This window comes from Sceloporus undulatus, chromosome 1 (genome assembly GCF_019175285.1).
Source record: "Sceloporus undulatus isolate JIND9_A2432 ecotype Alabama chromosome 1, SceUnd_v1.1, whole genome shotgun sequence".
NCBI lineage: Eukaryota > Metazoa > Chordata > Lepidosauria > Squamata > Phrynosomatidae > Sceloporus > Sceloporus undulatus.
Window position 1 is genome coordinate 250392213 of NC_056522.1, and position 12525 is coordinate 250404737.

Genomic DNA, 12525 nt, shown 5'->3' on the forward strand with positions numbered 1-12525 from the left:
GAAGCAGTCATTAAAAGAGACTGTAAGTTTCTGTTACTGAAAAATATTCATTATGGTGAACAGCTTACAGAGCCAGTACCAGTCACAATTACAGCAGTAGGCATCATACCTAGAATTTGGCATTTGCTTTCAGTTTGTGCTTTTTAAAAATCTTTTTTCTTCTGGAATGTGTTTAGGATGTTGGCTTTGCTGATTGTCCCTCTGTTTTCTTCCCAGCTCCTTCTCAAACGAGATCCTGGGCCTCAGGTTGCCACTGGAGCCTGTACTTAATGCCAACACAGTCTGCCTGACTTTACCTGGTCTGACACGGCGACAACTGGAGGTCTGTGTGCGGAATCCCGATGTGACAGCTTCTGCCATTCAAGGCATCCAGATTGCCATCCACGAATGTCAGCACCAGTTCCGTGACCAGCGCTGGAATTGCTCCAGCCTGGAGACCAAGAACAAGATTCCCTACGAAAGCATAATCTTCAGCAGAGGTAAGAGCCCCTCTCCTCTTGCTTCCAGAGGCTCTGTTGAATCCCTGAGGAAGCAACATTACCATATCTTAGCAAATGCATGGTTGACTACAGATAAAATAAAATCAATTTTTAAAAAAAAAAATTGATGGGGTTGGATCCCCCCCCCCCCCATAAATCTGATCCTGTTTCTCGGAGTTTTAAGCATTTTAATTACCTGAGATACAGAGGCTTCTGCAGAGTTTATTTACTTATGTATTTATAACAATTATATCCACCTTCCCATTACAAATTAACCAGAGCAACATCCATCAATATCCAGCAACTAATAATAACTAATATCCATAAATAATATAACAAAAATATTTTTTAAATGGCAGCCAATTAAAAGTATACTTGAATTAAATCTACAAACTAAAAGAAATGGAAATCCCATCCCACAGCAGTTGATCCCATTGAAATCTAGGTTGATTTCAGTCTTGTAGGGACGTAGCCAAGGGGGGGGGGGTCTTGGGGTCTGGACCCCCCTTTTCCGTTAGAAAAATGAATTGTACATGCTGCTGCGCCACTGCACCCAAGCCCCAATATAATGGTGGCACTTAGTCTGGACCCCCCCCCCTTCCTAAAATCCTGGCTACGTCTCTGCGTCTTGTGTGAGTTACTAGAATACTGAGGTCCATAAATGTGTTTTAAACAGTGAGGAGTGGGGACTTCCATGTCAGTAGAATGGTGAATCCTTGTGAGGTTTCAGATTAGGCAAGTTAATCAAAGTGCCAGATCTATCCCCAAAACCCAGTGCAAATTCACCATCCTATTGGCATGAACATTGTCAGCTGCCACTGGTTTTAAACAGAACTAGGAACTTTACTTGACAAGCTGGAGCATGTCCAGAGGAGGGAGACCAAAATGCAGAAAGGTCTGGAAATCATGCTCTATGAGGAGCAGCTTAGGGAGCTGGGTATGTTTAGCCTGGAGAAGAGAAAGTTAAGAAGTGTCATGATAGTCATGTTTAAATATTTGAAGGGATATCATATTGAGGGTGGAGCAAGCTTGTTTTCTGCTGCTCCAGAAGCTAGAACACAATCTACTGGATTCAAATTGCAGGAAAAGAGAATCCAGCACAACATTAGGAAGAACGTCCTGACAGTAAGAGCTGTTCAACAGTGGAATACACTACCTCAGAATGCATGGAGTCTCCTTCTTTGGAGGCTTTCAAACAGGCTGCATGGCCATCTGTTGGGAGTGCCTTGATTCTGTGTTCCTGCATGGCAGGACTGGACTGGGTGGTCCTTGTGGTCTCTTCAAACTCTATGATTCTACTTTTCAAAGATAATTTATTTCTATTACTCATCAGTGATTTTTTCAAAAATGTGATTTGTTGTCATTATTCATTACAGTGATGAAAAAAGTAGCTCTATGTATTATTCATTGTGACATAGGGCAAGGAGGTAGGTTTAAGGGGGAGACAGGAAGAGAGGGCGATGGCGGAAGCAGCCTTAATCATGTGATTGAGAAGACCCACCATAATGGCTGCTCACAAATAGGTAGAATTCTGTTTTCTTTAATAAGTATGATTATGGCAAAAATGGGGCTCGTGTGGTAATGTCCTAGATCTGCACAGAGAAGATGAGATACATTATGTGAACCTAGAAGCATACATCATTCTAGCAATCCTTCTGGCCTGAAGACATTGCGTTGACGATAGATGTGGAAAGACAGGAACCTCAGATGGTTATCAAATGGAAAACCCTAAGGAAACATTTCATAACTAACTGTAACAAAGCATTGCCATAGGGGATGGTTCATAGCCTGAGTACTTAAGTTTGAAAGGAATTGGGTGTCTCTCCGGATGTGCAAATAACAAAAAAAAATTAAACTGCCCTCTGTTGTTTGTGCAGTTCTATTGAGCGTCTTCTTTTCCTGTTGTATGTCAATTTAGCCTCAGAAATGTTCATCAAAATATGTAGCACCCAGTTTTGTCACCTTGTAGACTCTTGGCTTAGCTCTCAGTGGGGAGAGCTTGTACTTGTCTTCAGAAGTTTTTCCACAAATGGCTGTGCTTATCTCCTTGTTTGCTTTCTTTGATATTTAGGGACAACAAGAGACATACACCTGTAAAACTGCTTGCCTTTTTTTTTTTTTTTTTTTTGCTACTAAAAACATTGAATCATGGATTTACCTTTTCATATCATGTGAGATTTTCACTTAGCACAGGTCCTTTGCCATATTCTCCAGCAAAAACAATTCAAACATTAGCTCTGTGCCTTCTGCAGAATTGGTTTTTTCCCCATGAGAGCAAACATTTTAAAGGAACACTCCATCAAAAAAAAAATCAAACATTCTTACAAATCACTACGTTCATCTTCTAGCATCTTTTTTCCCAAATACTACACTAAAAATGTAGATGCTTAGCTTAGTGATCCTATTAGTGTTCTATAGTTTAACTTTCTAAATCATTTGGTTCACCATAATGAAAAATGAAAAAACTGAAATTTGCCCAAAATTCTTATCTCCAGAATGTTAATAGTTAGCTTTTCCTTAACTCCAGTCTTTTCTGGGCTTAGAAACAAAATTACTTTACCTTAGATTTGCCTTAAATTTTGGATAAACATCTTGGTTTATTTAATTTTAACTTATAGGGAAAGGTCAATAATATAAGAAGATGATCCATACCAAAATTATAGAGATTTTTGGGCTAATTGTCCAGTTCCTATTTTCCCTTCATATGTCCTGAAACAACTACATTCTTCTTCTGCCTTTGTAGTTGATAGCTCTCTCATCACCACTGTTAAGATATCCATGTTCATTGCATCTCTTAACTTAATAATCCATTCTTCTGTTGATGGAAGCTGTTTTTGTTTCCAATACTTTGTGTATAGGATCCTTGCCATGGATACCATATATAATAAGATTCGTGTTTGTTTTCAATTTTAGATTCTAGAGTGCATGTCATATTCAGCAAAATAGAAAAGCATTCTTAGAAAATTTTATTTGTAGGATTTCCATTACTAGATTATGGATCTTGTCCCAGTATTTTTGTCTGCCTGGCATTTCCACCAAATACTGTATGAATAAAAGAGGCACCTGGTTTGTCACATTTCCAGCATTGAGTGTTTTCCGTTTTGTAAATCTGCTGCAGTATTGTTAATGCTTGCATACACATTACAGGCAACATTAAAAACAAGCCATTAGTGTTGATTGACCTACTATTCAATTAGACTTGTGCTGCTTATCAAAAACTAATTCTTTCAGAGGCCAACTGAAAAACAGTCCAGTACCCAATGTGCATCATACAACAATCCCAGCTCCATACAAAATTAAAAGGAAGTGTCATGCTTGACTGCAAATTCCTTCTTTTATCTCAAATAGAAGGCCTCTGATCTAGTCCAGTTTGAGGGCTTGTGGTGCTGGTCACACTTAAATATTGTACTGAATTTCTTTTCCCATGAAAGCCACATGCCAAAAGCATGTGAGACAAGGATAGGTCCCAACAACTGATTTGGGACACCAAAACACTCTCAGTGCTCAACCATTAATACCAAGAATTAGATCTTAGACTTTTGTCTAATTCTGAACATTATAAAGTAAACCTAACACAGTATAAATATTCTTTATTGTTCTGATATCATTTTTTTCACTGTTGTCATGACTTAGGATCCTGGAAACCATGGGGCCCATACAGACAGGCCAAAATAAAGCTGCTTCAGGTCACTTTGGAGGTATGCTGTTTAAATGATACATGCATCCTAAGAGTTCAGAAGCTGCACCAAAGTCACACTGATAAATTCATTTCCAAGTAAATGTGCCTAGGACTGTAAATTTAAAATCTGTAGTGCTAAACATGTCTGCCCTGCCCCTGTGCTCTTGTTAAATCAAACCAATGCCATATGTCCTGCTTGTCCCTCACCTATCCAGCATCACAGTCCTCTGAGCACCACTTCTTGAGATATCTCAATGTGAGGGAATGTTGGGCAGTTTTTCCCAATGTGCCAGGCACTGCTATCATATTTGTTCCCATTGACTACAACCCTATTTTTTCCTTGGAATCTCCCTATAAACCAGTAGCCAATAGTTTTCAGACCAACACTAGTCCACAGACCACCACTTTGAGCTTCCAATGCCATTGTTTTGGGAGATTGGGACCATAAAAACGGATGAAGCCTTGGCCTTTTCTGTAGTGTTTGCCTGAATAACAGAACAAGAGTTTCACACCTGCTTACAGCTGTTATATATTTCAAAAGCACAACAGTGGTCCATTGGCACACCCTTTGCAATGCTTGAACCACAACAGAGATGTGCATGTGCAGAGTGATGGGAGGGACACATGAGTACCTTGTCACTTGCACTAATGCTGTTTCTAGGGTGGAGGTGAACTTTATCTTGGTTAGTATTACTTGGAGATTTATTGTGCTTACCGAGTTGGTTCTTAGTAACTTAAAGTGACAGATCCCTTGAATCTTTCATGCCTTTTCCCACATCTGCTTCCATCAGTTCAACCATGCGTGCTTCTCACTTTAAATAATTTGTAGATCACTCCTTCCTTCCCTACCCCCACTAGTCCCTGATCTTTTACGCCTCATCATCTCCTCTTCTGAACAAGTGAGAGGGGGGGAACCCAACCATCTCTAAAGGCCTGGGAGCTGGTTACAGGAGACCCAACTTCTATCAAGTCTGGCACTCTTGAGGGGAAACTAAATTGGATGGCCACCACAGTCCCAATAATTTGGATGTAATTAATGGAAAAACCTGGAAAAGGTACATACAAACAAAGTTGTAGCATGGGAATGCACTTCATAATGTCTAGGTGCACCTTGCCTCACAGCCTGTAAGCAACTTGGGGCCATGTGCTCCCAGAGAAATATGAGAAGTTCCTCCCAAGAGAGTTACCATTTTCAGAGCTTTGGCAACCTGGAAGTACATGCCATAATGCCTTGAATCAGAGCTTCAAAACATTTTTAATACAACAAAGAAATGTCCCCCAATATGCCTCTTAATATAGGCCTCTTGTTGCACTGTGTAATGTGTTGCTGTGAAACTCCTAACAGGACAGTGGTCTGGCACAGGCATAGATGGAATAGAAAAAGAATAAATTTTTGAATACTTAGGTGTAGAAGCGAGGTGAAGTCATCTATTTTATTCTTCTTCCCCAGGTACACATTATGGTTCTTTCAAGTTATTCAATTGTACAATGTATATTTTTAAGAATACCATGTTTTTTGTTTCCCTATCAGCATCACGGGAGTTTATTGCAATGATTAATGCTACATAAAGGACTCTTCCAGATGGGACAAAGGAGCTGGGAAGTTGTGGCATACACTGCAATAGTTCTTGGAGTTCGTTAAAATATACAAATGACATTATGATTTCTGTTGTCCCAGTCTATCTGGCAGTTGCCAGCACCAGTTGCAACATTTTATTTCCACCTCAGAATAGGTTTCTTTTTTATTCAAAGATATATTGGAACAAAAATGGCTCCTTCCTTTCTCCTCCTCCTCCTCCTCCGCCCGCCCGCTCTCCCTCTCTTAAGAAATAGAGTTATAGTGAAATAGTATTTGTATGTGTGTAAAATCAGATCCATCTTTTCACATTTTAAAAAACTTACTTTTTAGCAATGATTACCTATTGGTTCCTGTTTTGATACTTGCAGGTGGATATGATAGTTCAAACTTGACCATAATCAAATACACTCCATAGAATTTGTTCAATAGTAGTGAGGCACCAGAACTCTCTGGCAAGCCAGACTGAATACCTTGCCAAACTACAAATCCCAGGATTCTGTAGGACAGAGACATCATGGTTAAATGTGGTGCCACACTGCTTTAATTCTGCAGCATGGATAAACCCCTAGCCATGTTAGTCTGGGCTATCAATATGCAAAGGGAGCTTGTAGCACCTTTGAGAATAGCTGAGCAAAATATGTTGTAGCATAAGCTTTCATAGACTTGGTCTGCTTCCTCAGATACATCTTTCATAGACTTGGTCTATGATTAAGTCTATAAAAGTTTATGCCACAACATCTTTTGCTCAGTTAGTCTGAAAGGCCTGGAACAGACAGGCCGAATGCGCCATGCTGGTGCCGATACTAGGGTTAGGGACTGTGCACAAACCACACAGTCCCTAACACTAGCATGGTGCAGCAGCGGAGTAATGGCAGTGTCCCATCCATATGGGCACCGCCATTTTGACATAAGCCACACACAGCGTCCGCACACATCACTTACATCATGAGTGCACCAGTGGTGCACGCACGACGTCACTCCAGCACTGCAAAAAGAACCCAGAAACACCGGGTTCTTTTTACTCCGGAGGGACGGTGCACGGTTTGGGGGCTCTGGAGTTAAAACGGGCGAATGTAGACTGCTGTTTCGCATAGGTGCTGCAAGATCCCTTTGCATAAGGATGATGAGAGTTGTATTAGAAAGCATCCAGACGGCAGTAAGGTAGAAAAGTCTGAGGTGGAAGAGGCATACTTTTACATTTCACCCAAGATAACAGAAGCATAGAAAAGGAAAGCACAAATAACTTGTGCAAAACCTATTGCTACTTCAGTGTTGCATGGAAAGCCACCGTGTATGGAGATGGTACATGCTTGTGTCCATCTCTTTTTTGTTTGGTTTTAATGTGAATAGTTTATTTTCAGTTTCCCTTCCTCTACAAACGTCCTGTTTTCTCTACCTTTCACTCTCATCTCACCCTCTTCCAGGTGAGCTGCAGGTTTATGTGGCTTCATATTGTGCAAATCACTTACTTCTGTTCCATTTTTATGTATCAATTTATTATACTTATTCAGTATGATTTCATCCTGCTTTTTCACTAAAAACAATAGCACAAGGCAGGTAACAGTATGAAGATAAATGTAAAAATAAAACATTACATTTATTAAAATAACCAATAAACATCAAGACACCTTAAACAGCCATGCTAAATATATGTGTCACCAGAACTATCCCTAAAAGCCTCAAGTGGGAATGCTTTTTTCATTTTTATGGGAAAATGTTTGGGGCTGCTGTGACACTGCAGAATTAATGTCGCATGACACTACTATAACTACTATGGTTCCATCCTATGGAATCCTGGAATTTGTAATTTATTTCAGCACCAGAGCTCTCTGGTAGAGCGAGCTAAATATCTCACAAAACTACAAATCCCAGAATTGCATAGCATTTACCCAAGCAGTTAAAGAGGTGTCAAACTGCATAAATTTTGCAGTGCAGATGCAACCAAGGTGAGGCAGAGGGAGTGAGGTAGTTAGAAAATAATGTGATAGCAAAGAGAAAACAGAGATCAGAAAAGGAACAAATGAAAAGATTAGCTAGCTGTTTGTTGGTCTATGTCATGGTTGGTACCAGTTGATATTAGCATGTTATTTTACTTCACATATAGTTCAAGAATATTCTGTATAGTATACTCCTTTAAAAGTCCAGAAATTTTAGTCAAAAAATTGTCCAAAAAACCTGAGTTGACTTATCCAAGAGTCCATGGCGGGTTATAGACCGCCGCTTTGAGGCGGTCTCCCGCCGGCGCCATTTGCTCTGTGAGGGAGCCGCAGCAGCCACACCGCGCAGCTCCCACACGGAGCAAAAAAGAAGCTCCGTTTTGGAGCTTCTTCTTGCGGTGCCTCTATGACGTCGCAAGGTGCCTGGGGCGGACTCGCGACGTCATAGATGCCGCGCGACGTCCGGACGCACAGCGTCCGATACGTAAAGATGGCGGCATCCGTATGAACAGGGCGCTGCCATCTTGTACGTATTCTATACGTACTTCCTAACCCTAGTACGTATAGAATACGTACTAAATGGCGGTGTGTAACCCGCCCATGTAAGTACTGTACTTGAAGTCTTATATAAAAAAGAACCATCCCCTGGTGAAAGGCAAGAGCTTAATCTGTCCTGGAAGGACTGACAGCCCCCCCCCCCTCATCCAGCCAGCCTTTAGTATGAGCACAAACAATTATGTCTGCTTGAATTTTGAAAGTTCTGTTTTCCTTTGCTTCATTCTTTAGATCCTTTGTTACAGCCTTTGCTTCATCCTTTAGATCTTTTGCTTTACATTCAACTTATCCATGAGTCATATCAAGACCATAATTTTGGCCCCAAAACCTACTCTTGACTTATACATGAGGTCAACCTATAGATGAGTATACACAGAATGCCCAAATTATCTGAAAGTTGTTCTCAGCTTGTAGATAATACAGAATAACTTTTTGTGACCTGTCTTGAAGTCCTGAATCAAAGAATCAATTCTTGGACTGGACTTGGATTATTATGTATTTGTATATGTATTGGATTACAGTGGACCCTTGTTATATGCTGGAGTTTGGTTCCAAGATCCCCCATGGATAACAAAATCCGTGGATGCTCAAGTCCCATAAAATATAATGATATAGCAAAATGGTGTCCCTTATAAAAAATGGAAAATCAAGGTTTGGTATTTAAAATTTGTACTTTTTTTAAACATTTTCAAACCGTGTATGCTTAAATCCATGTATAAGAAGAGCTGACTGTATTATGTATTTGCTTATCAACAGGGAGATCAGAACACTTTTTCTGTCTGTTTCAAAGCCTAGAAAACTGACTTGTTAGGATTGCAGTTGTCAGAATCTCCTAACCACAAGGTCCAGTGGCCATGCTGCTGGAGGAGATATGTTCTAGGAGCTGTAGCCCAAGGAAAGTACTTTCTCAAAACTCTGGTTGGTTGACTTGGTTCCAGCTACTGGCCTTATAAGGCCAACCAAAGCATATACAGCTTCTGTTTTAACTTCAAAGACATAACTGTGTTAATCTGGAAAATCAGTATGCAAAAGGATCTTGTAGCACCTTTCAGACTAATTGAAAGGGAAAAGTTGGTAGCATGAACTTTTGCAGACTTGAGCCTACTTCCTCAGATGCATGTGGTGGAGTGGAAAACCCAGGACCTATATAACAGTCTCTGTATGAGAATGTCCATAGAAATGCCATAAAGCAGACATTAGGAATGGGAATATGGAAGGAAAGAAAGAAAGAAAGAAAGAAAGAAAGAAAGAAAGAAAGAAAGAAAGAAAGAAAGTTGCAGAATCTCGGACCTCAGAACAGGAGTCCTTGAACAATAAGACTACAAAGGAAGACTGGAAAGAGGAACAGTAAAATTGAAGTGTATCAACAAACTACAGTCCAACAGTAGTGGGTTGAACAGAAACAGTGGTTTCCTGACCTACTACACACATTATAATAACAGCTAACCACCCAGTCTCATAGGGGCCCTCTTGACCAGTTCAACACATCTGGCCAAGAACCAGACTACATCCCAATATTCACTCATATGGTTATTTACTAACATTGGCTTTAGGCAACATCCTTGCCTTGTCTCCCCACCACAACCATTGTTAAAACTAAACTTGTCACCTCATCTCCACACCAACAAAGTTTTGCATTCCTATAGACATTCTCACACACAGGTTGATATATGGGTCTATCCCTTGGCTTTCCCCTCCACTTCAAGCATCTGAGGAAGTTGGCTCAAGTCAAGGGAAAGTTGGGAAACTCATGCAACCAACTTCTATCTTTCAGTTAGTCTCAAAGGTGCTGCATTATTATAATTCCGTTATCTAAGAACATGGTTGTTTGTCAATGCTGTCATGTGAGAGAGAGCACCTTGTATCGGGCAAGATTAGGAGCTCCTGAAAATGCTTCAGTGAAAGCCTCATTATTTAATCAGAACATGTTTACCATGCTCAGGCTGGCTGGCTTATTTATTTGTTTGCTCTGTTGCCAAACCTCTGTGAAGACATGGGCCTATGTTGTGACCTTGTGGGCCTTACTGTTTCTCCCAATGTCTATCTGTACAATGGAGAGGAGAGGGTGATCCATATTGCAGGTTTGTTGTGATGCAGGGGGAAATGAACATTTTTAGTGTTAAGAATAACTAATGGACAATGTTCTTTGGATGACACATCCAAAGAAGAGCAGGCTCTCGTCTCTGTCTCCACAATACAGTCCCCTGCAGCTAGTGAGATAGGTTGGGGAGGGAAGCTGGGGGTGCTGCTGCTTTGGAAGATGGAGGGAGGCAAGTTGTGATCTGCAGGCAAGAGCTGAAAGTCTGGCCTGTTGCCAGTCCCTGGCGGGTTCACCTGCAGTTTAATTAGGGAAAGAGGGAGGAGGGGCAGAGGAGAGGGAATGGGAGACAAGTTTCAACTGGCTGGCGGCTGCTGCTGCTGCTGCTGCATGGTCCTGGGAGGAGTAGAATAAGGGAAGCAATGTAGGCAACAGCACACAGGGGCCAAGGCAAGCTCTCCTTCCAACCCAGAAAGGACATCACCCCTGGTTTGACAAGGCCAGAGAGGAAGACTTGACCTCTCTGGGGAGCACTGAGCTAGGACACACTGTGGCTAGCTGAGGTATCTGGAGGAACACACCTGGTTAGACAGTTAGCCAGAGATGGGCCATAACCATAAGTTGCAGACGAACAGAAAGTATGCAAAGGAATCTTGTTGCACCTTTGATGCTAATTATGTGAAAGTAGATCTAGAAGCAAAAATGTTTGTAGACTTGGTCTACTTGCTCAGATGCAAGAAGAACAAAAAGTAAGATTTAAATGTTGTATGCTTCAAGATGTCACACAATTGCATCTGTTATGCAGGATTGCTGCTATGGTGGGTGTGTAGAGTGCTTCTCCTCTCTGTTTGTGGGTCTCTGGAACCCTCCAGCAGTGTTTCATTTGCCAGTAGTTAACAACAAGAAAATAGGTGCATCTGTTTTTATGTTAAGGCCACAAGCATGAGCATTTCTTGTCAACATATTTCCCTGATAAAACAGACTTACTGAGCCTTCTATTGCCTACTTGTTCCCAGCAGGCTGCTCCAGTTCATGTTGCTATTTTGTGGTTGGTACAGTTCCTGGGGCAACCTGTCATAAAGTTAGGCTCTGTGGGAAACAGGATGGTGGCAGCTGGGCGGCTGCATCCTGTGAAGGGCATGTACAGTGTGATCCTATACTTGAATCACAGCCACTGGGCAGGGATAAATTCCACCGTGCCAGCCAAATACAATGTTACGCCTGCATTGTGGATTTCTGCCAACAATGACATTACCATTGCATTTGCAGTACAAAAGGCAAAATATGGAGCCAAAATGGGTGAAGTTACTATAGCAGAGGAAGAGTGGAGCTTATAAAGAGTTTTATGCTGACTCAAAAGTTGGTCCCACCATGGAGTTATAATCTGCCATTGATGTTGTTGTGTGCCATCATAGAATCTCAGTTGGAAGGGACTGCAAGGGCCATCCAGTCCAACCCCCTGCCATACAGGAAATCTCAAAAGCATCCCCGACAGATGGCCATCCAGCCTCTGTTTAAAAACCTCTAAGGAAGGAGATTCCATTACACTCCGAGGGAGTTTCTTCCACTGTCAAACAGCCCTTACTTCAAGTAGTTTCAGACTTATGGTGACCCTAAGGCAAACCTATCATGGGGATTTCTTGGCATAATTTGATCAGAGGAGGTTTGTCATTGCCTTCTCCTGAGAATAAGAATGTGTGACTTGCCCAACACCCATCTGCCCTAGCCAGTGGCAGCACAGCCCAACAAATAACATTTAGAGGATCACAAATTCCCTTTCATTGTACTGGATGTTGGAAGACACACAAATGTCATCTCTGGTGATAGGAAACCTGATGAAAGGGAGCACTTTGATTGGACAGCCAGCCAAAGCAACAACAGACCCAGAACAGCAAAGAAATATCACCAGGGATCATTTCTCAGAGTCCACTACTTCAGGGATCCAGGCCCAAACATTCACCAGGAACCTCCTCTCCATTGCTACAGCTGGGGTTGCAGGAACAAACCAGGGTAAGCAAAGGAAAAGCCTTATCAAGGAGGAAAAGATTATGCTTCTAAGTATGACTCCTGGCCAGGTGAATTAAGGGATATAGCTTCTGTGCCTCTGAGGATTGAATAGAACCAGGAATTGCAGCAGGCATTGCTTGTCTGTGAGTTTTAGTGGCAGTTATGCAAGAAATAGTACTACCAGGACTTGGATATAACTGGTTGCAAATAATGAGGTACTTGTAGTTAATTTATTTTAATTCCCAAGGCGT

General features: G+C 41.4%; 1 protein-coding gene across 1 annotated transcript in view; it reads left to right on the forward strand.

Moving 5' to 3' along the window:
* Positions 1-208: 208 nt before the first annotated feature.
* The window catches only part of WNT10A (Wnt family member 10A), a gene marked incomplete at its 5' end in the record, with an annotated part of 48588 nt that continues 36271 nt past the window's right edge, over positions 209-12525 (forward strand). The window contains one exon of the mRNA XM_042458712.1: positions 209-479. Coding sequence (XP_042314646.1) covers positions 209-479 — 271 coding nt within the window. The remainder of the gene's footprint in view (positions 480-12525) is intronic.